The sequence below is a fragment of the Protobothrops mucrosquamatus genome, unplaced genomic scaffold, assembly GCF_001527695.2.
Source record: "Protobothrops mucrosquamatus isolate PMUCROS unplaced genomic scaffold, P.Mucros_1.0 scaffold1062, whole genome shotgun sequence".
NCBI lineage: Eukaryota > Metazoa > Chordata > Lepidosauria > Squamata > Viperidae > Protobothrops > Protobothrops mucrosquamatus.
This window is the reverse complement of record NW_015387292.1, coordinates 97,432-119,034: the sequence shown is the minus strand read 5'-3', so window position 1 is coordinate 119,034 and position 21,603 is coordinate 97,432. Positions and strand designations below refer to the sequence as shown.

The following is a 21,603-nucleotide window of genomic DNA, read 5'->3' as shown; positions in this document are numbered from 1 at the left end:
TGTTTGAACCCAATATTGGGAAATATCTTTGATTTATTGCTGCATATGGATATGTTTGTTGAAAATTGCAGATAATCGTTTTAAATGGCTTATATCTAATCATAAAGTGGAAGCATTTGAGTCATTTGCCAGTCATATTGATTTCATGTTATAAGCAACAGTATGCATTTCTTTGTATTACCGTTTGGGGAGTAACCAATTAATAGTAACAATGCCCAACCATTTAAAAAAGAAAATTACTTGAGAGAAAAATATTTTTCATTACAGTATTCACTAAATTTCTAACAAGGGTACAGGTAGTCCTCAACATACAACAGTTCATTTAGTGACCATTCAAAGTTACAATGGCACTGAAAAAAGTGACTTATGGCTGTTTTTCCACAGTTATAGCCTTTGCAGCATCTCCATAATCACGTGATCAAAATTCAGATGCTCGACAACTGGTTCATACTTATGACCATTGCAGCATTCCGGGGTCATGTGATCCCCTTTTGCAATCTTCTGACAAGCAAAGTCAATGGGGAAGCCAGATTCACTTAACAACCAGGTTATTAACTTATCAACTAATTCACTTAACAACTGTGGCAAGAAATGTCGTAAAATGGGGCAAAACTCACTTAACAAATGTCCCACTTAACAACAGAAATGTTGGGCTCAATTGTGGTTGTAAGTCAAGGACTACCTGTACTAAGTTTTGGAGGTTCCTAAAAAGGATATCTCTGGAGTTGCTTTTTTCAAGCTTTTTAGTTCTGTCATTTCCACTATCCAGGAGCATTCTGTTTCTTCCTTTCAAGTTATAGCTATATACTGAAAAGTGCTACATTAGAAGGTGTGAGGATGCTTTATAAAAGACTATAAACCCTTTATGGACTTTTTGCTTGGAATGAAAAAAAAAAGAATTGGTAATTTCGGAATATATTGATTAAAAAGGTTTGCTTATGAAAAGATGGAAACCATAATATGTAATTTGGGAATGTGGAGATAGTAATTACTATGTTTGTAACTGCTGAAAAGAAGATTGGAAGTACCGTATTTTCCGGCGTATAAGACGACTTTCTAAACCCTGAAAATCTTCTCAAAAGTCGGGGGTCGTCTTATACGCCCAGTCGTCTTATACGCCGGAAAATATGGGTATTCTATTTTATTCCTTTACACATGTGGTTTGGCATATTACTCATCAAGTTTTCTCTCCCCCCCCTCTCTCTCGCTCAAACTCTATATTTTAACTGGAAAAGTTGGGGGTCGTCTTATACGCCCAGTCGTCGGAAAATACAGTAGCTTCTTTAGATATGTTTTGCTTATTTACACCTTGCTAAATTGTCAGCAAGAAACAGAAAATATAAATGGATTTCCCCACATGACCAACAAATATCATAGCAAATTTATTGTATATTGTTACAATCTAGGAAGAAAACTATGCCATGTCTGAATTTTTTTTTGCAGAATCTGAGTTTTTTTCTGGGGCAGTTATGATCTGTGTCCTTTTTTTCATATTTTACTTTTTAGCATTCAGATACTTTGTTTTAGAATTCTGAAGTTAGGCAGCATCAAAAAGTGAATAGTGGCATTTTTCCCTTCCTGCAATTATTAAAACAATATAATGAAAGAAGGTATAAAGTTGAACTTCATAACTGTAGCTAAAGATGGTTAGAAATGAGTTAGATATTTGGGGATATTTGGAGCAACATAATGAAGAAGAAAAGCCACAATGGTTTCTTAGATGCAGAAAAGGCCTTTGACAATTTGAACTGAGCTTTCTTGATCATGGTTTTGGAAGATACAAATTTTGGAGATAACTTTATAAAATGGATAAGATTGATTTAGAAAGCACCCAACTCTGAGCTACATATATTCTCTTCCCTTGGCACTTTTATTCAAATTTGAAATAGAAGAAAAGTTTAAAAAAAACATACGGTAAAATGGGCTAAAATTTCACGATAATATACAGATGGAACAATGGGAAAATACATGGCTGAAAGATTTGAGATTTACACTACGTTATAATCTTAAAAGAGAATTTTTATAAAATGATGTACTGTTGGTATATGTCACCACAGAAATTATCCAGAATGTATAAAGGCACTCAAATTTATATTGGAAATTAAAACAACAAAAAGAAAATTTTTGACATATTTGTGGCTGTGTAAAAAAAAACCTTGAAAGTTTTAAATTCAAATACACACAATTATTCAAAGTATTTAAGATTCATACACAATTGAGGCCAGTAGTATTTATTTTGGGATTAATGGATGAACAGTTGGAATAAGCCATGGAACTTGTTTTTGTATATGATAACTGCAATAAGATTATTATGTGCAGAAAGAAACATTGTTATGTAAAACATTAAAAAACAAAGCAAATAATAATTCCAGCATTAAAGACCAAGCTCTGTGATACCTGAATGAAAAGATTTTCATATAGTGCTGTGTGCAATAGTTCTAGCTAATCTTTCTAAGAGGAGCATAATAAAATTCTGAAACCATAATCAAAATAATCCTAGAAGCATCATCTATTTTGATCATGATCTAAATTACTGAGCTTTGATGACAATGCAGATCTAATTGTTTCCCAGAACTATAAAGCTGTCCCTTACAATGCAACCCTGGGCCAAACAATTTGAATATCATCACCCAAATTGGTATCTAGACTTGAATATCCGTTTATTGAGCCTCATTAGTGTCTACATAGCTTCAGCATACTTCAAGAAAGGACAAGTATACTATCAGATCATTGTTCTGTGTAACTCAGCATTATCCACACTGTCTGTTTAGTAATATCCGTACTGACATACATATCCACAGCACTTCCACCAATTTCTTTTCCATATCTTTCAGTAATTTGTGTTTCACTAATAAATCCTCTGCTGAGCAGCAGATCCTCATTTCTCAGGCAGACATACTTGCCCTTTATTTAGTGCTTAATCTCCTTAACAGGGAACCCCAAGATTGAACATGGGCTCACTTCTGTGTCAAGCATGTTCTTGTTAAGGGACTGCTGAAGTTCCTTAAACTTAAGTACCATCATCATATACCGGGATTATATTTTTTTATGACAATCGGAATTAAAACGAGTGTGATATTGCCATAGTACAGTGCATTCTATGTGACAGACCAAGTAGTCTGCTAGCAAACTATCTGGTATAGGACCACATAATATGTAACACACTTGTCCCCATCTTTAGATAGAATAGTAGTATTGAAAGCTGCCAGAGATCTTGGAAATTACAGGGTTTACATATCTTTCTTGTTAGCCATCTTCTGAAGAAGATTTACAATGACCAAAACCCTTGCCATGCTAATTCAGAATTAAGCTAGACTTACCCAGATCCATATAATCAATGTAACCCAAGAATGTTTTGCCTAAGACAGATACATTACTAAAAATGATGATACAGAGAAATTCTTGTTTAGGAGAGGTCTCTGTTTGTGGTTGCTGTTATTATTTAATTCAGATCTCATTGATTCAAAGATTAAAATATAACATTTCTGGCTAAAACCTATTGTAACTATAAATGCTTCATTTTATTTGGATTGTGTCCAGATGTAAATATAATTATTCCACCTAATGTTACAGACATATTTGAGAAACAAAAATGTTTGCATCTACAGCTTCTTAAATTATGTTGTACCTTATATAGCATGACTCTGTCCATCATATATCTCAATGTTTTTCAATTAATTTAAGTTGTTAAGATATAACGTATAGACAAAATATTTAGAAGTGTTTGATTGCTCACTTATATGATCCTCACAAGGGGCAGGAGAAACTGCCTGCACCCTGATTTCTTTCTGCTCTTCAGGTTTAATTTTTGAGTCACTAATATATGAAAATGACATCTAGATGCAAACTTTACTCTTAATTGCTTATTAAACTTTTATTTTTAAAACACGATAAAGAAGTATTAAACATTGCTACTTCCTCTTAAAAGGATGTTACCAGCAAATGGGTGTGGGTAACATTCTGGTAATCACTTCCCACTTTCTAGAAAATATTTACTTGCCAAGACAGCCCTCTGTAATTATTTGCAAAATGTACCATGCAAACAGCAGTAGTGATCTAACAAAATGCATGTGTGTTTGTCTGTCCCTCTGTCCCTCTCTCAGGACTTGTCATTTCAGCTAAAGTCCTAATCTAAGTGGAGTATATGTATCACTGGAAGATGTTTCACTTTAAATATCAAATTGTGTTACTCATGGCAGATATTAAATATATTTTTCAGGAACCACATATACAAGTCAAATGGGAGGTCAGATTTATTGGGGGTATAGCTCTTTCATGATTTATTCAAGCATCAGAAAAGAACTTTGTTTAGTTAAAAGCTGTGGTAAAGTCTTGTGGGAGTATTTGCAAGAGTCTGGAGCTGTCAGAGATAACTATAACTTCTTCAGCAAATTTCAGACTATTCTTCTGTAGTGGGACAAAACCCTTTTCTTTTCCCTCTTTTGTCCAGAAAGATATTTGTCTTGAAACTGTGTGGCTGTGAACATGGGGTGCTTGTTTGAAGATCCCCCTTCGTAGTCAAGAAGAGAATCGGCTGGCCAAATATTGGTGTAGTATTTTATACTCTTCTCCTCTCTTCTCGTTCTCATTCTCCTTATATTTCCTAGAGTTTTGAATAAGAAGATTGTGGAGGCAAAATTTTTAAGGCAAGGGGCCATTTCCTGTTTTTTTTTCTCTATTTGCTTAATAAAATGTGCCTTACTTTTCAAGCTGCAGTGACTTTCGTTGCTAATGAGTAGTTTGTGCAAACGCTTGGCTTGCTCCTCAATTCACTTTTTATATACTGTCAAAGGAGATGTTTAAAACCGTCTTTCTCTGCTTTTTTTTTTTTTTAAGGAAAAGAAGTGGCGTGACACAAACAAGTGAGATTAATAAGAATTAGGCAAATGGCTTCTCTTCTTTTGTTTCGGTGAGATAGTAGCCGTCTTGCAGCTACACAAAGGCTGCCATTTACCACAGAGGACTCCCTCATTCTCTTGGCAGGGGTGCCATTGGATTCGGATACAAGTGGGTGGCAAGCAGCAAAAGAGGACAAGCAGGCTTTGTGTGTGTCTATGTGTGTGTGTGTGTGTGTTTAAAAAAACAGGAACAACAACCAAAGCATTTTCTATATTGAACTGCCACACAACCAGCTGTGCAGCTTGCGAGTTGGGGTGGACCAGTTCTCCTTGCAGATAGAAAGCACTTCCTCGCCATCCCTCTTCCCCTGCTTTCCCACTCTTTCCCTTAAAAGCTGCCCACTGGAACATTGGCTCAACTCCATAAAGAGCTGAGAGCACCAGAAAATATTTATTGAACAATGCTTCTGACAACTGCCACAATATTGGAAGGCTTTGGAGTAAGAAGAGACCACCTTTATTTTTAAAGCAGTTTTATATCAGCTTGTTAGTATTCCAATCAGAAAACTTAGATTCAATTTCTTTTCTATTGTACATACCTTTTTCTTTATTGATGATAGTTCCCATTGAATACAGTCACACATTTCTATCTCTCTGGCTCTTTCTTTGCCTTGCTTTCTTTCTATAAGAAAACTACACATATGCAGACAATGAACTATCTGTTTGGTTGTACTTTGCACAATGCTGCTGTTCCTTTACTATTTCCAAGACAATAATGTAATTTTGGACTATTGTTAGAGAAGGAATATTTTAGTCTTTACTATATTCTCAATAGTGATGCAAAGAAGAGAAAGGCTTTTCCACCAATAAATTACTACCAAGTCTGAAGAACGTAGAGGTCAAACCACATTTTGCGTGGATCTGTTTAAGCTTGCAACCAAAATCATTCACAGGGATGGGCAATGTTAGTTAAGTCCTCCTAAGAGAAGCATCTTTCTACGCTTCGTCTTTGCACCAATTCATTCTTTTTTTTTTTATGTGCTGAGTTGGTTTTTGATATAGTATGTGTTGGTCTAAAAGCTCTTGAGGAGGAGCAGATGAATCATTTGAAATAATACATTTTGATCTAGGGACGTATATTTTTCATATATCTTTAGAGAGCAAATCTGTCAGTGGTTTTTCTTGAACTAATGCAGCATATTCTTTATTAATTCAGGTCTAAAGTTCTCTTTCCGACAAGCTGAAATAATTAGCATCATCCAATTGTTCATTAAATTTAAACATTTAAACAATTGTTTTTAAACATTTTAATTTTTTTCAATATAATAATTTACATTTGTAAATTTAAAAATACAGAGATAGATATTATTCTTAAATGTTTTTACTCAAGCAAACCTTGTCAAGCCAGCTATTTAATCAGAATATAAAAGCATTTCAAAAATGAGGCATAGATCCCCCAAATGCATGGTCAGTTATAAATGTTTCCCGCTTTATGAGGAACCAACCTCAGATTACAAATTATAGAGGAATATGGGAACAGAGTAACTTGCAGTGGCCTTCTCAATCCATTTTCTTGATGGGGAAATCTCTCTTCAGTTTCCCTTCCATTTCTTTTCCCATTTTCATTGTGATAGTAATACCACAAGGGTGTCATTAAATGATATTCTCAATTTTATGGACTACACACCAGAGTCCAATGTACAGCTGGAATGCTTTGTTATACCAGAATAGGGTTAATATGGACAAAACATAGTAATTCAGCTCCAGATTGCAAATCATTTGGTTTTATCTGTTTTTCTCTTCTAGTTGTTGTGATCTGCTTAGGGCCAGTTTCTTTCTTTTACCAAATCTTCTCAGCAGGCTGCCATGCCTACAAATAGTCCTCAACTTAGCACTCATTTAGTCATTGTTCAAAGTTACAGCACTGAAAAAAAGTGACATGACTGCTTTTCAAACTTACAACCATTGCAGCATATCCATGATCACATGATCAAAATTTGGAAGCTTGGCAACTGGCATGTATTTACAACAGTTGGAGTATCCCAGGGTCATGTGATCACCATTTTTAATCTTCCCAGCTGCTTTGGACAAGCAAAATCAACAGAGGAAGCCAAATTTCTTCAATAACTGCATGATTAACAACTGCAGTGTTAACTGTGGCAAAAAGGCGTAAAATGGGGCAAAACTCAATTAACAGCTAGCTTGCTTAGCAATAGAAATTTTGGGCTCAATTGTGATCGGAAGTCAAAAACTACCTGTATTGTAGATGAAATGCCGGAAGATGCATTATTTTGTTGTAAACAAAAGTATGAAAGCATAGGAACAAGGTATCCAATTTCAAATATTTTATTTAGCTTTTTCTTTAAAGTACAATTCATTGGGGCAGTTCCATTAAATATATAGGCAAGAGTTAAATGAGTTGTGAATCTTGTTTTTTAGTTAAACATTTTTAAACCACCCAAAAGCTGAAGATCTCTGGGAGATTTACAGTATACAATATTGTATAAAACATACACAATAAAATTAAATAAATATAAAAAATAAAGTACCAAAGGTGCTTGTAAAAGTTGCCTTTTGAAAGCACCTTTGGGACAACCATGACCTGGATGATTGAGAATCTCCATAGACAAAAAATAAAGGTATCATGCTAAGTAGGCAGTTGTCAAAATCAAAAACACTTTTGAATATCTTTGTAAATCAGTTTGCCCCTACATTGTTAACCTTCTGGAAATTTTTAAAAACATAACTGTTTCAAAAAAATTATAGTGAGTGATAGGATGTTTTTGATTGTTTATGAATAAGTTACTGTGATTATTGTGGTTTTATTGGTTATATACGTACCAAGCATGTTGTGGTAGATATTGCTTTTGTTTTATACTCATTGCTGATTACCAAGAGTTCTTTTGATTGCAGCAGATATAAATTCGATTAAATAAATAACTCATCTTAGCCACTAGAGCTGGGAGGTACTTAGGGTGCCTAGGAATGCAAAGTTCAGTTAGTTCTCAGAATCTGAATCTGAATGTAGGACACATTCTGCATGCAAGCTACATTTTTTACAAAATTGATCTGAAAAGTTATCTGGGTTGACATATTGATTTCATAACCCCTAAAGAGCTAACTAAATAAACAGACTGTTGGCCAAAATTTCACAAAATGCTAAATCTACAAAATCAGCATGCTCTATAATGCATAATAAAATAGACAACTTGTAATATTTTCCTAATTTTGCATGAAATTAATTGTTTTTTTCCTTTGTAATTTCCCTTTTGTCTGGATCTAATGGTGGTTGTTTTAGGAGGGGGTGTCTTCAAACCAACGTTGACTCTTAGCGACTGCCTGGACAATTCCCTGCACTTTTCTTGGCAAGTTTTTTCGGAAGAAGTTTACCATTGCCTTCTTCCTAGGGCTGAGAAAGTTACTGACCAAGGTGGCTTCGTGCCTAAAATGGGACTTACGGCTTCCTGGTTTGTAGCCTGGTACTTCAACCACTACCCAAACTGACTCCTAATAGAGTTTAGATTTTATTTACATGTATAGTATGATGCTGAGGGGCCTATCTCAAGTATCCACTAATAATTTCAGTCGTAACGTTAGCATAAACAATATTTGTGAACTGCTAGATGCATTTAAATTGGGAGGGAAGCATGTTCTGGGTGTCTTCTCAAAAAGGATACTCTGAAGGAGTGGCTAGTCACAAAACCCATTTACAGAATGTAGACTAACAAATTTGCTTAACACTGTCGTCAACTCCTACCGCTTAGAGCAGTGGTCCCCAACCTGTGGGCTGCAGCCTAATTGCACTGGGCCCTGTGAGTGGCCAGCTGGTATGCGCTCATGGTCCCACTTGTCCAAGCCTCATTGGGAACACTTGCGGCCCCACTCGCGTGAGCCTCGTTGCAGGTACTTACAGCCCCACTCATGCAAGCTCATTACAGGCACTTGCGGCCCAACTCGCACAAGTGTCGCTGCAAACGTCACAGGCGCTCACATGCACACTCACATGTGCCTTCTCCTCCCACAAAATCATCCTCTCTTCCCCTCCCCCCCCCGCTCTGGGCCCCCAACCCAGAATGGTTAGGGAACTCTGCCTTAGGGTACTATCTACCGTCATAGTTTAACTTTTCTTTCTCTTGCTCTTTCTTCAAACAAGCTCTGGGCTTGCCTTTTTATGCCCCAAACTGTGAGGCCGTGTTAACGCAAGGTCATTCTTATAAATAAAAATGATCCTTTGAAAGAATATATAGATAAATAATATATAAATAAAAGAACATTGAAAATATTAAGATTGTTGGGCAGGGAGCTGGATGAAGAACATGGAAATTCTGGAGATATCATGCTGTTTCATCTCTAAACACTTGCTCCCTCAGGCCCTTTTATGAATTGATCTAACTCTAATACAGGATAATGCGTAGCCTTGCAGTTAGTATTATTCCCATTATTCCTAGCTAATATGGCCAATGGTGAGGAAAAGTGGAAATTTTATTCCAGTTTTAAGAGAGTCACACTTTGGTCAGTAATATAGACAGCATATACTGATAAATGTAATAATTTGGTTTAACAATAGAGGAAATTAGAATAGATTTTTTTCTTGATTTTGTTCTGTATGATTAACTGTCACAGCTCCAGCCCTTCCTTATGAACATGGATTGTATCCACAAATGTTTTCATTGTCTTTTGTTTTTAGTGCTGAACAATAAAGTAAATCAAAGCAATAATCTTAAGGGACATGTTTGTAATATTCTAGAACAGTGGTTCTCAACCTGTGGGTCGGGACCCCATTTGGGGTCGATCGACCATTTCATGGGGGTCGCCAAGCAAGGCTGTCCGCCATTTTTTTTGTCCGCCATTTTTTCCCCTTTTTCAGCGGGTGCCTTACCTCCCTTGGGCTGGGCCAGCTGGTGGTNGGCCTGCTCCGTCTCTGCCGCTTGCCAGCTACGCCTCGGCCGGCGCAGGGGGCGGAACCACGCATGCGTGGCGCTCCCGGGCAGGGAAATCCTCGACTTACGACCGGTTGGGTAGTCCTCGATTTACGACCGGTTTAGTCCTCGACTTACGATCGGTTTAATCTTCGACTTACGACCGGTTGGGGTCGCGGCATTAAAAAGGTTGAGAACCACTGTTCTAGAATTTTCCTGCCTTAAAAGGGAGATAGTTTGAAGTAATTGTTTCTTTCAGACCTTAGAAACAATTTTGAAGTAATCACTGGTATGTCTTATGATTGAACAGTGGCCTTGAGTCAGATATTGCTGGTAGTGTGTGAGGGAGGGACGGAGAGAGGGAGAGGGAGAGGGAGAGACAGAGAGAGAGAGAGAGAAATAAATGGCTAGATGTAGAAGGGGCATTTAGGCAAGATTCCAAATTGAAGTATCCTCAATAGATTCCATGAAGGATATCAGTATTACTGTGCTCAGTATAACTTTTATTAATGTTATCTCAGTAATAGATTTCACTATTGTTCAGCCCAGTAGGGAGTTATAGTCCTAATAAAAATGAAGGGCATTATATTGAGAAACGTTAATCTCCAAGGTGCAATATTTAGCCAAGAAAAATTCTACAGTGTTCTAATAGATATTTATGGAAGCCCTGTACAAACACTCATCCAGGTAGAGTTGATTTATTGCTTTTAGTGTTGTAGTTTTGATGCCTAATTCACTATTTCAACATATGTATTTATTTAAAAAAAAATAATGGGCTCCGTCTGAAATACCTAACTTGACCAACTAACAACCAAATTACAAACACATACAGAATAAATACAGAAAGAATCCCATAACCTAAGTTAAAACAGTCCAGTACAAAGAAAAAAGATCAGGCAACATACAACTATTTCACAAATGAACATTGTGCTCCCTATCACCATGCCATAATCATTGAGTAATTCTGAATCTCCCTACTATTTTCTCTATGGCAAGCAGTACCAAAGTATTTGTTGTAAAAGCTTCAGGAAACAATGCCAGTGTGTGTTTATACCCTGACTTTAGATTATCATTGTTATATCAAATCAGACAATGATCCAGTTAACAACATCATTACAATCAATATCACCCTATTTTGGTTAGTGACCATATAATGCATGTATACACACTAGATTATTAGCATAAAACAACCTCAAATCAGAAATGACAACACACATTTATATCAGACACGCAGTAGGTTTTTCTTTTTTTTTCTTTACTAACTGAATAGACCGCTGCACAAATGTTTGCCATCTTTATTATTTATTTATGTAATTTATAGAGCCACCTATCTCACAAGCAAGAGCCACCCATCTCATAAGCCACCCATCTCTGGGCAGCTAGAACAAATGTATATCTGAACTAACAACAACAAAAATAGATTGCAGCACATCTTGGTAACAATGGGAGGATCTTAAAATTAGAATAGACTGACGAGAGTTCGTATATCTTTATAGCATAGACAACTGAGGAGGATGATTTGTATTATTATTGTCATCAAATTTTATTTGCTACCCATCTCGCAGTTCAAAGGGACTCATCCTCCTAAGTTGTGTATGCTATAAAGATATACAAGGTTCCTGGAGGGATTAGGGTGAGTTCTAATATAACAGCAGAATCTCTTCCCATATTGACTTTTCTATATTTCCCAAATAGAAGTGCTCTAGACTGGCCTTTTCTAAAATGGGTTTCCATTAACAAGTTGACTTTAGAGAAAATTGATTCCACCCAAAGTAACTTGGAACAAGTGAGACAATCAATTGGTGGTCTCTATCTTTATTGCTTAAAAGTGGTACTGGCTCCATCTAGTACTAATGTCAAAGGATAATTACTTGATAGAACCATCTTCCAAGCCAGAACATAATCTCTGTTCTTCCACTTTGCATCTATTAGGATGGGTTATTCCTTGCGTGCAGAGAAGTAGATCTGAGGCTCCTGTGAATAAGCTAGGAGTGCTTGTGCCATCTTTTTTGAAGCTAACCCAGATGTTCTAAATGGGAATATAATGAAAGAGTCCTCCTAATCATCTTAAAAGTACAGCTCTGTACATAAATTTCCAGGGGCAAACTTTATTGAACACATTGGGGCTTCTTCTCTGTGTGCTATAAACCCTGAATTACAATTTCAATTAAACTGTTAGATAATCTATAAATTCCTGCATTAAGCAGCATCAGTTTACCATTATAAAGCCAAGGCATTTTGGTACAGATTCAGATGAAGTTTTCTGTTTACATGAGTAGGCTAGTTGTTTTTTTTTGACATTTATGCTCATTTGATTCCAGGTATACGTCCACAAATAATGAATGGCCCTTTGCATCCTCGTCCATTGGTGGCTTTGCTAGATGGAAGGGATTGTACAGTGGAGATGCCTATTTTGAAGGACTTGGCTACTGTTGCATTCTGTGATGCTCAATCTACTCAGGAAATACACGAAAAGGTATTTATTATCATTTCAATTTCAAAGCACCTGATTCTTGTGACTCTAGGTGGCTAAAAGTACATCATCAGCAACAAATAACTGACCCCATAACCCCATAACGTCAAACGGGGGGGAGGAGGGGAACAGCCAAAGGACTCTACTGCCATCCAGGGAATGAGGAATCTGGAAAACACCTGAAGTCAACACCAAAAAGGAAATGCTTTTTAGATCCCACAAGATGGCACTGCTTAATTAACATGCCCACTCTTTACCTCACCAGATACAATAATAATAATAGTAATAACAACAACAACAACTAGGAAAGGCAGCCTTACTAGGAACCGCTTCCATCCTGCGACGATATCTGTAATAACATCAAACATCCACATCTGCCTATCCCAGGTCCTTGGTAAGGACTCGATAGGTAGACAAAATGCCAAATCCAGTCTGAAGATCTGGCTGACCAATGATCAACAACAACAACAACAATAATAATAATAATAAAAATAAAAATAAAAATAAAAATAATAAAGTGGAAGGGACCTTGGAGGTCATCTAGTCCAACCCCCTGCCCAGGCAGGAAACACTATATCATTTCAGACAAATGGATGTCCAATCTCTTCTTAAAGACTTCCAGTGTTGGAGCATTCACAGCTTCTGGAGGCAGGTTGTTCCACTGATTAATTGTTCTAACTGTCAGGAAGTTTCTCCTTAGTTCTAGGTTGCATCTCTCTTTGGTTAGTTTCCCAAATAAGCAGAGTGTATGCCATTCAGGGCTTTAGAGGTGATAACCAACACCTTGAATTGTACCTGGAAGCCAGCTGCTGATCAGTGTAGCTTCAAAGCAACAGGGATACTGCACATACATAATGTGTCCATTATGGCTCTCACTATTGCACTCTGGACCAGCTGTAGCTTCCAAGTGATCTTCAAGAGCATCTATGTGTAGAGCACATTACAGTATTTCAATCAAGTTATGACCAAGGCCTGAGTGACTGTCTGAAGGCACTTGCAATCTTCTACCCAAGAATGGGCACAATGGGAATACAAGATGAAACTTGTAAAGAAAATGTGCTTTGCAAATTAACACAAAAATAAGATTATCTTGTATTTAGCAATAATTCAGCTTTTTTGTTTGGAAAATTTCAGGATAATTATATTTTTACCTGTGGCTCCCAGTCATAATTGTGTATACTATTATATCATCAAAACCATATGAACCACCAGATACATATGATTGATTTATGTACCTGGATTGGTTAATATTTTATGGTTGAGGGATTCCACGAGTTGTAATTTAATAATCTCAAAAACTCCTACAGGTTTCCTCTGCTGAATTAACAAATCCCTATAATAATTGTACACATAAATTACAAATAGACAAACTTATAAAGTAGGAGAAAGAACATTGTAGTGTAAAATTAAGATACACTGCTGAATTCATTTTATTTTGAAACTTACTGCAATGCCGCATTCTACTTTGTGTGCTGTTATGAAGAGATTGAGCCAACAACTCTTCTCTCAGTGTATATCAAGCATATGGAAAGCTCTTGCTAACCTTCATGATGAATTGAATTGGTATTATATAGTAAATTGATGACCGTGCATGCTTGATTTAATTGTATGATTTCTCTGGCTTCTTCTGTTTATACTGACATAATTCTCTTGATAATCTGTGACAGATATCTGGAATTTGGATTCCTGCATGCAGCAAAAATCTCTTTGATAGACTCTGTATGGATTTGATAATTAAATGTGCTGCTGATGAAGCCACAATAAATAATCTGATTTTAACAATTGATCTGGCTAAGACAGCTTTTATAGATAGGAGATCAGAAAGAGATTAATGCAACCAATCAGCCTGATGCAGGTGCAGTGCTCCTTAAATTCAGAGCATCGGAGAACAATGTAGGAACTAAATAGCATGTGTTCGCAAAGTACAAGTTTGGTTATTTTGATTGATTTTGTGTACCTGATGTAAATCAGTAGATGAAAGCAAAAAGAAACTATTAAATTAGGTAAAATATACTTGGATTTCATCTAGACAATAAGTTAAGTGCTTTCTAGAAATATTTCAGCTTAGCTAAAAATCTTATCACGTTGATTGGCAAGAATAATTGAAATGAAACCTTGAATCACCTTGCAGTGTGAGAAGTAGAAATGTTGTAATAAATAATCTAAGAAGTGCTCATATGAGGCAAGCAAGTTCCAGAGTAATAAGTTAGATGTTCCTACCTAACATTTCCCTGGTAGCCTTTTTATAGCTAACTATGAAAAGGAGATTAAGAGTAGAAAAAATACTTAGGGTAAGGATGTACTTAAGCTTTTTTTACTCACTTTTCACTTCTGGCAATCAAGTTCCATTGAATTTCAGATGTAGCCCTGATTTTTTTGGGCTTGGAGAATAGCCTTAAAGCAGGGGTCTTCAAACTTGGCCCCTTTATGACTTGTGGACTTCAACTCCTAGAATTCCTCAGCCAGACACACTGGCTGAGGAATTCTGGGAGTTGAAGTCCACAAGTCATAAAGGGCCAAGTTTGAAGACCCCTGCCTTAGAGAATATTCGAAGTCTTTGTGAAATGTCTAGTTTTACCTTAACTGATCAGAGTTGTGTATAGTCCAGAATATATAACTCTGATCAGTTCACAATCATATAAATAAATAACCCATAATGAAACACAATTAAAAATAATCCAATACAAAAGAAAACCAAGACAATAGGTAACAAACTCACAGAACTGATATACCTGTTGGATTCTTTTAACATTCTGAGTCTAATTCCCAGGGGAAAAGTCAGGTCTTAATCTCAAAGGGAGGCTGTTTTGTAGATCAGGTGTCATAATAGAGAGGCAAGTCTCCTTGGCCTGTTTTATAGAGGGGGGTATGGAGCATGCCCACCCTTTTGGATCTGGAGGGAGAGGTAGAAACACTCAGAGATAGGCAGTTTTGCAAGTAACCTAACCCTGGACCACACAGGCTTTAAAGCTGATGATCAGCATTTTGAATTGTCCCTAAAGCATGCTGGAAACTAGTGCAGCTGCTCTGTTTTGGACCAGTTGAGGCTACCAAGTATTCTTCAAGGGCAGAACCAGTGCTTTTTTTCTAAAAATAAAAAAGGTGCCAGAACTCACACACATCATACAACCTGCCTTGCCTACCCTACAAGGTTCCATCCAAAAAAGGTGCCGGAACTCCGTTCTGGGCATTCTATGAGAAAAAAAGCCCTGGGCAGAACCATGTTGAGAACATTGCAGTAATCTAATCAGGAAGTGAATAAGACATAAGAGTGACAAGACCTCCAAATCTAAGAATGGGCACAACTGGCACACAAAAATGAAGCCAGTCAAAGACATCCTATCCACAGCTACATTTTGCTCTTTTGAGCAGCAGCTGAAACCCCAGAATGCACATCCACTTTGTCTGAAGGACTATAAACTCCATCAAGGGTTAAACATTTTTTTTAAAAACGATACTATCCGAAGGGCCAAAAGCTGGAAGGTGCTCAGCCTTGCTAAGATGGATTTGCAATGTGTTCTCTATCCATACCCTCAGTCTCCAGGTACTGGGAAAGAACTTTGACAACATCAATTGCACTACAATATTGAATACATTTCAGTCACATTTTTTATGTAAGTTTTGAAAAGAAGCAGAAGTTACACTGTTTGGAAATAGAGCTATTTCCTATTTACTGTTAGAAATAGGAAGACTTTTAGCGCATACTGTATATAACTGAAGACTTTAATGCTATTTAAATTCCTCAAGTTGTTAATTTTTTTTCAGTTGTTTAAATAATTTAAATCTGTACTATTTAGAGATTTTAGCCTCAAAAGTGAACTTCTTGTATTATTGAAAAGATAGGATTTATTATGTGGTTTATTTTGAAATACATGGTTTTGACGTCTGGGCAAAATTCTGAAACTACTTTAATAGAATGCCAATAGCTGAGGTACTAATTATATTATTTAGTATGCCACTCTTTCTTTCTCCCTTTTTTAGAAAAAGAAAGAAAAATGTTAAGAAGAAAACAATTTAGTGTGAAGTCACTTCGCTGTTTAGGTGGTCCCAGTTAAAATATGGTCACTAACATGGATTTAAAGTAAAGGAGAGAAAAGGATCCATGTTTTACATAGTTGAATGTAACATATAATTTGATCCTGAGAAGTATTCAGATCTGTTGGCATCATTATTCCATTTTGCTCTGGTTTTTTTTCTTTCCTTCCTTTTCCATATACTGTGGGCCAATTTCCTGGCTTTGTACTCCTTTTTTTTTTCTTCTGTGATGACAAGAATTCTAAATCTTTGAGAATTTGGATCTTGAAAGTACAAGATAAATTTGTCTTTGTCAGTTCTTATCTTTGAGCAAAACTGAGCAGGCTGAAAGAATACTGTATGGAAACTGATTATTTGGTGATTGGAAGATTTAAATCCAAGTCTTCCAGAAAGGGAATCTAAAGGGGGCTAAGAAACAGCCAGATAAAACTTGCACAAATATGGCAGACAAAGTCTTTTAAGAATTACCATCATTCATAGCTCATCCAGAGTCCTAAATTATAAGTGGAGCAATTATAACTTGCTCCACTTATTTAAAATCATCTGTAGCTGATCAACTCAAATGCAAAGCTGTTATCAGAGCATCTCATCCTTGGTTGTTGCTTATTCAAAATATTCTTCCAAGCTGTGTTTACACAACATATGGGGGTCACAAGAGTGATCGTAATTTTAGGTCTGAAAACTCTTTGGCTGACAAAATTAATCTATGTTTTAGAGAGTATAAAACTTACTAAGGCACATAGAGCGCATGGATCAGTTTCCAGTGATATGAAGTCAATTGTTACTTTTTCTCTTGTATTTTTATTGTCATCCAACTTTGAGAATTAGATTGTAATAATTCTATTACATAATTGCATGTAAAGAAGGCTTTAAAAAAAAGAATTTACATCTCATGCTTATTTTATTTTTTTCCCTTTGTCAAAATGAATGGTGTTTAGGGATAAATTTTCTTTGGAAAACAGTAAAAACTCTGTATACATTAATAAGTAGGACACCATTGAATAGAAAGATTAGAGGGTTCTCTGCTTTTACAATTTGCTCTTTAGTATTGGGAGAAAGGCCTTTTTTAATGGAATAAGTGAGATTGACTGATTTCATAAATAAAGGAAGACAGAGCTACATAAGTAAATGGTCTCTTTTTTAATACTCCAAACTTACTTGGTCATCTCTATTGAATAAAGCGTAATCAAAACTTTTTCCCCAGTGCTGTACATTGCAGTGTGGGGTAAAGGTTGTGAAATCTATAAGAGTCACTGGGATCATGATGCACATAAATAAAGAAGGAGGAGGAGGTGTTTCTTCACATTAAACACATTTCTTCACATTAAACACATTGAGCTGGTCACCACTGTTTACGCAAAGATTCTGCTGTACTAAACAAATGTTTTATACAAAGTCATAAGACTGCACAACTCTGCAGAATTCCAATTAGCCAGTGAGAAAATATTCAGGGAGAGAGTGTTTTTTTGTTGTTCAGCTTTTGTTCGTCACCATATTTCCATTTAATTTACAGAAACTTAATGCTATTTGTGGGCTAAAGAAAGGGGCAAGCAACACATTTTGGATGGTCCATATTTATCAAATGATTTTCTCTTTCTTGAGAAACAAATGTTTCATAAAATTATCTCCTTTTAACTTTACTAATACCTTTTGAGACTTGATAGTTCTTTAAGAGATATGTATCTATTCTTTTTCTGGCCCTTGGAAGGGCATAATAAAGAAATTAGAAAAGTTTTACAGAGAAGAGAAAGGGTTGGAGACTACTTGCATTCTCCTTCAGTTATATAACCCTTGAGTAATTACTTGTTTTTTAAATTAGTGTTGTGGAGAAAATAAAGCAGTAGTATATCAAGAGACACCCACCTATTTGGATTTCTGCAAACATGGTGTACTTGCTCTTATAAAATGGCTGCTGCGGAGGATTGTTCTTTGACAAAATGATGACTATTGGGGATATAATTAATTAGAAAGTACTGATCACCAGAATGCTGCCTTCTACCACCTCTAACTGTCTATGGAGATTCTCAGTCATCCAAGTCATGGTTGTCGCAACGGTGTTTTTTTCATGAGGCAACTGGACTTCCTTGTTTTTCTTGAAGACGTTTCACTTCTCATCCAAGAAACTTTCAGCTCTGCCATTCCCCACCATCTAGTCAGAACTGAAGAAGTTTCTTGGATGAGAAGTGAAACATCTTTAATAAAAACAAGAAATTCCAGTTGCCTCGTGAAAAAAAGCATCTTTGGGACTACCACCTCTAACCTCACATCTATAGGATACTCCCTACTACTTCTACTTTCTTGTATTTTACCCAGGTAGGTAAGCATTCTTTCAAACAAACCATAGGTTTGCAACCATCCATCTAAATTAGCACCAAAATTATTCTTAGAAATAAAGATAATGTTACAGGCTAGTACTTTGCTTCACAACATGACCTGTTCCCAGTTTTTAATGTTAATTTGTTTTGCAAATATATATGTAAATTCACCTAGGGCAGGAAGCCTTACTTTCTTCAGGAGAGATGTTTGGTGCTATTTTGATATCTATAGGTGCCAGATTAGGGACTTATCACCATGAGAAAAGTGATAAAGGGTCGTCGTAACCTACATAAATTCTGAAATTATTTGAGCTTTATATAAATGCATGTATTAATATATGATTACTTGGGAATATATCATGACTCAGTTTATGATTTAATGGTAGCATGGAAGACTGCATAGGTGAGGAGGTAAAGGACACACATATATACAGATTCTCATTGTTTATGATTACTGTTTACTCAGATGATCTTTTTATCCAGGCTTTCATTCATAGTCTGAAATTAAGATAAACACTTCAGAATGAAGAATCTGATACGAAAATATTGGATGAAAAGTTTTAGAATTACTGCTATTATTCTGGACTTTTTTTTAGCATTTTTATCTGATTGAACCATGTGCCTTGATAGATATTTGAATATGATTCAACATTTGGACTTCAGCTACTATTCCAGAGTAGATTTGTCTGCTCCAGTATGTCTGTGATTTCCCACTTTATGTGTTTGTCTTTTAGGTTTTAAATGAAGCTGTTGGAGCAATGATGTACCACACTATCACTCTCACCCGGGACGACCTAGAGAAGTTCAAGGCCTTACGAGTCATTGTTCGGATAGGCAGTGGTTATGACAACATTGACATCAAGGCTGCAGGGGAGCTTGGTACGTTTAGATGCCACTCCTGCAGATCCTCTTCCTAAAATGTTGCTTATTCTTTAAAGTAAATTATTTAATTGTCTCAGGATTGTATTTATAGACTTGTTTTTCATGGGAGCGGCATATAAAATTCTAATGTATGATAAAATATCTTCATGTTATTTGGTTGATTGATCCATAGTAAACATGGGGTCTCTAATAGAGGTAAGATATGTATTAAAAGTTAAATGAACCTATCTATGGAATCCTGGTGTAGAAATAACACTCTCCTAGAATGGAGATTGCTGTACAGTTTTCTGCAAGAGTACTATACTTTCAGAAGCATTGGGGAAAAGTGATGTTGCCTGTTGCACACATGAATCATTTTCAGTAGTTAGGAAGACAGAAACAGATTATATTATTCTGTGCTTCTGTGTCTCCATATCCACAAAACTTTTATAGGTATTAAATACAATATTAGTGCTTCAAAAAAAAAATATGATGCTAGGAGAAGAAATAAAGATTTGGCTTAAATAATGTTAAACCAGCATTTTCCAACATGGCATTGTCCAAACAAGTTTCTATTGCAGTCTCTAGAATTCACAGAGAGTCATTTTGGCACATCTAACAGGCATCAGATAGAGTAATTAAGCGTAGAAACCAAACCTGGGTTAGATCTTGACCATCTTTCTTCAAAGCAATATGTGAAGGATACAGCAGGTACTTTTGTGTCTATTGTTGATTAACAGTGCCTTAGTACAGATTTGTATACAATTTATATTTAATTAAATACAATTTGTATTTAATTTCAACTGTAATTAGAGGAAAGAAGCTAACTTCAACTGTGGTTTATAAATTATTTTATTGAGATTAACCTCAGAGAATAACCTGAACCAAAAATTTGGCATCTTTTCATGTCTAGTCCAGACACATAGACTAGTAGGTACATTCATGGCTTTGTGCAACTCATCCATAAAATACTAAAATATTACTTAATAATACATGCCATCTGTTGGACTTCATGTAGAGGATGCAGCTCTATGTCTTTGGATCCAGCTGCTATTCCTATTAATGCTGCATAAATGGATCCTATGTTTCTTCCAAAATATATTACCATAGTGGTTATTTTATATTACTTTTATAAATTCTGTAAGTTCTATTGCCTATTCTATTAAAAAATTATAAGTGGCCCATATTCTTAAAATTGGGAACTTCCAGATATGTGCAATGAATAGAAGCACCAAGATTGGAAATGCTGCCATCCATTTCATGACAGATAATAATTATAATAGTCAAATTAAGCATTTATTCTGGAGGTTCTGTTTGTTTGATATTGATACTGCATTGTGACTTACTTTTACAGATCTAAAGTTTTATATCCAGTAAATATATTTTTCAGGCAAGACAAAATGTTTGGAATGTTGTGGATTGTTCCAGGATAAAATCCCTATATGAGCGGATGGTAACACTTGCTAAAGTACAATCACCTAATTAGGACCTTACTTGCCTTCTAAACATGAATAATTAAAGTTGGATTTTTGATTTGATGATGTGATTCAATGGAATATTAAGTGAAAAGTCAGCTTATTTGGTTCCCAGACTAGCCTTCTTTTATTATAGTTCTTTCCTATACACATTAGTTGGATTATACTTTATCCCTGACATCCGTAGGAGACAAATAGCCATGATGTTTGCATTCTTAGCAAAAATCTCAGTATCAATTTTATTTGAAAGCACCTTTATACATAATGAAAACTAATTATTTTTTTTGTAAACTGCCTAGAGTCACTGAAAGTGAGTGGGCAGCCATATAAATTTTTCTAAATAAATAAAAGTGTAATAATCATATAAAGATCAACTCTAGTATAAATAATCAAAATCTCTTTCATTTAAAAAAAAAACTTAATTCTAGTTATATCTTTTTTTTTTTATTGAAAATTTTTAAAATTTTAACAATATAACTCCCCACCTACCTCATACCCCACCCTTCCCCACCCCCTCCCTTCCCCCCGACTTCCCAGAGCTACACACAGGGTTTACAATACAATAATTATATTCTGTCTTAAATTATATTATCCTTAAATTAACAATTCTATAACATCCTTTAGCTCTCTTCTAAACTGACATATTAAACATCATTATTACAAATTATTTAATTTTAATAAAATATA

The 21,603-nt window shown here is 35.7% G+C and overlaps 1 protein-coding gene across 1 annotated transcript in view; it reads left to right on the top strand.

The window, feature by feature from the left end:
* LOC107291133 overlaps positions 1 to 21,603 on the top strand; it is a 67,335-nt gene that overhangs the window by 27,320 nt on the left and 18,412 nt on the right. Inside the window, exons 2-3 of the mRNA XM_015820095.1 lie at positions 12,079 to 12,233; positions 19,315 to 19,459. Of these exons, the coding sequence (XP_015675581.1) occupies positions 12,079 to 12,233; positions 19,315 to 19,459 (300 nt within the window). The remainder of the gene's footprint in view (positions 1 to 12,078; positions 12,234 to 19,314; positions 19,460 to 21,603) is intronic.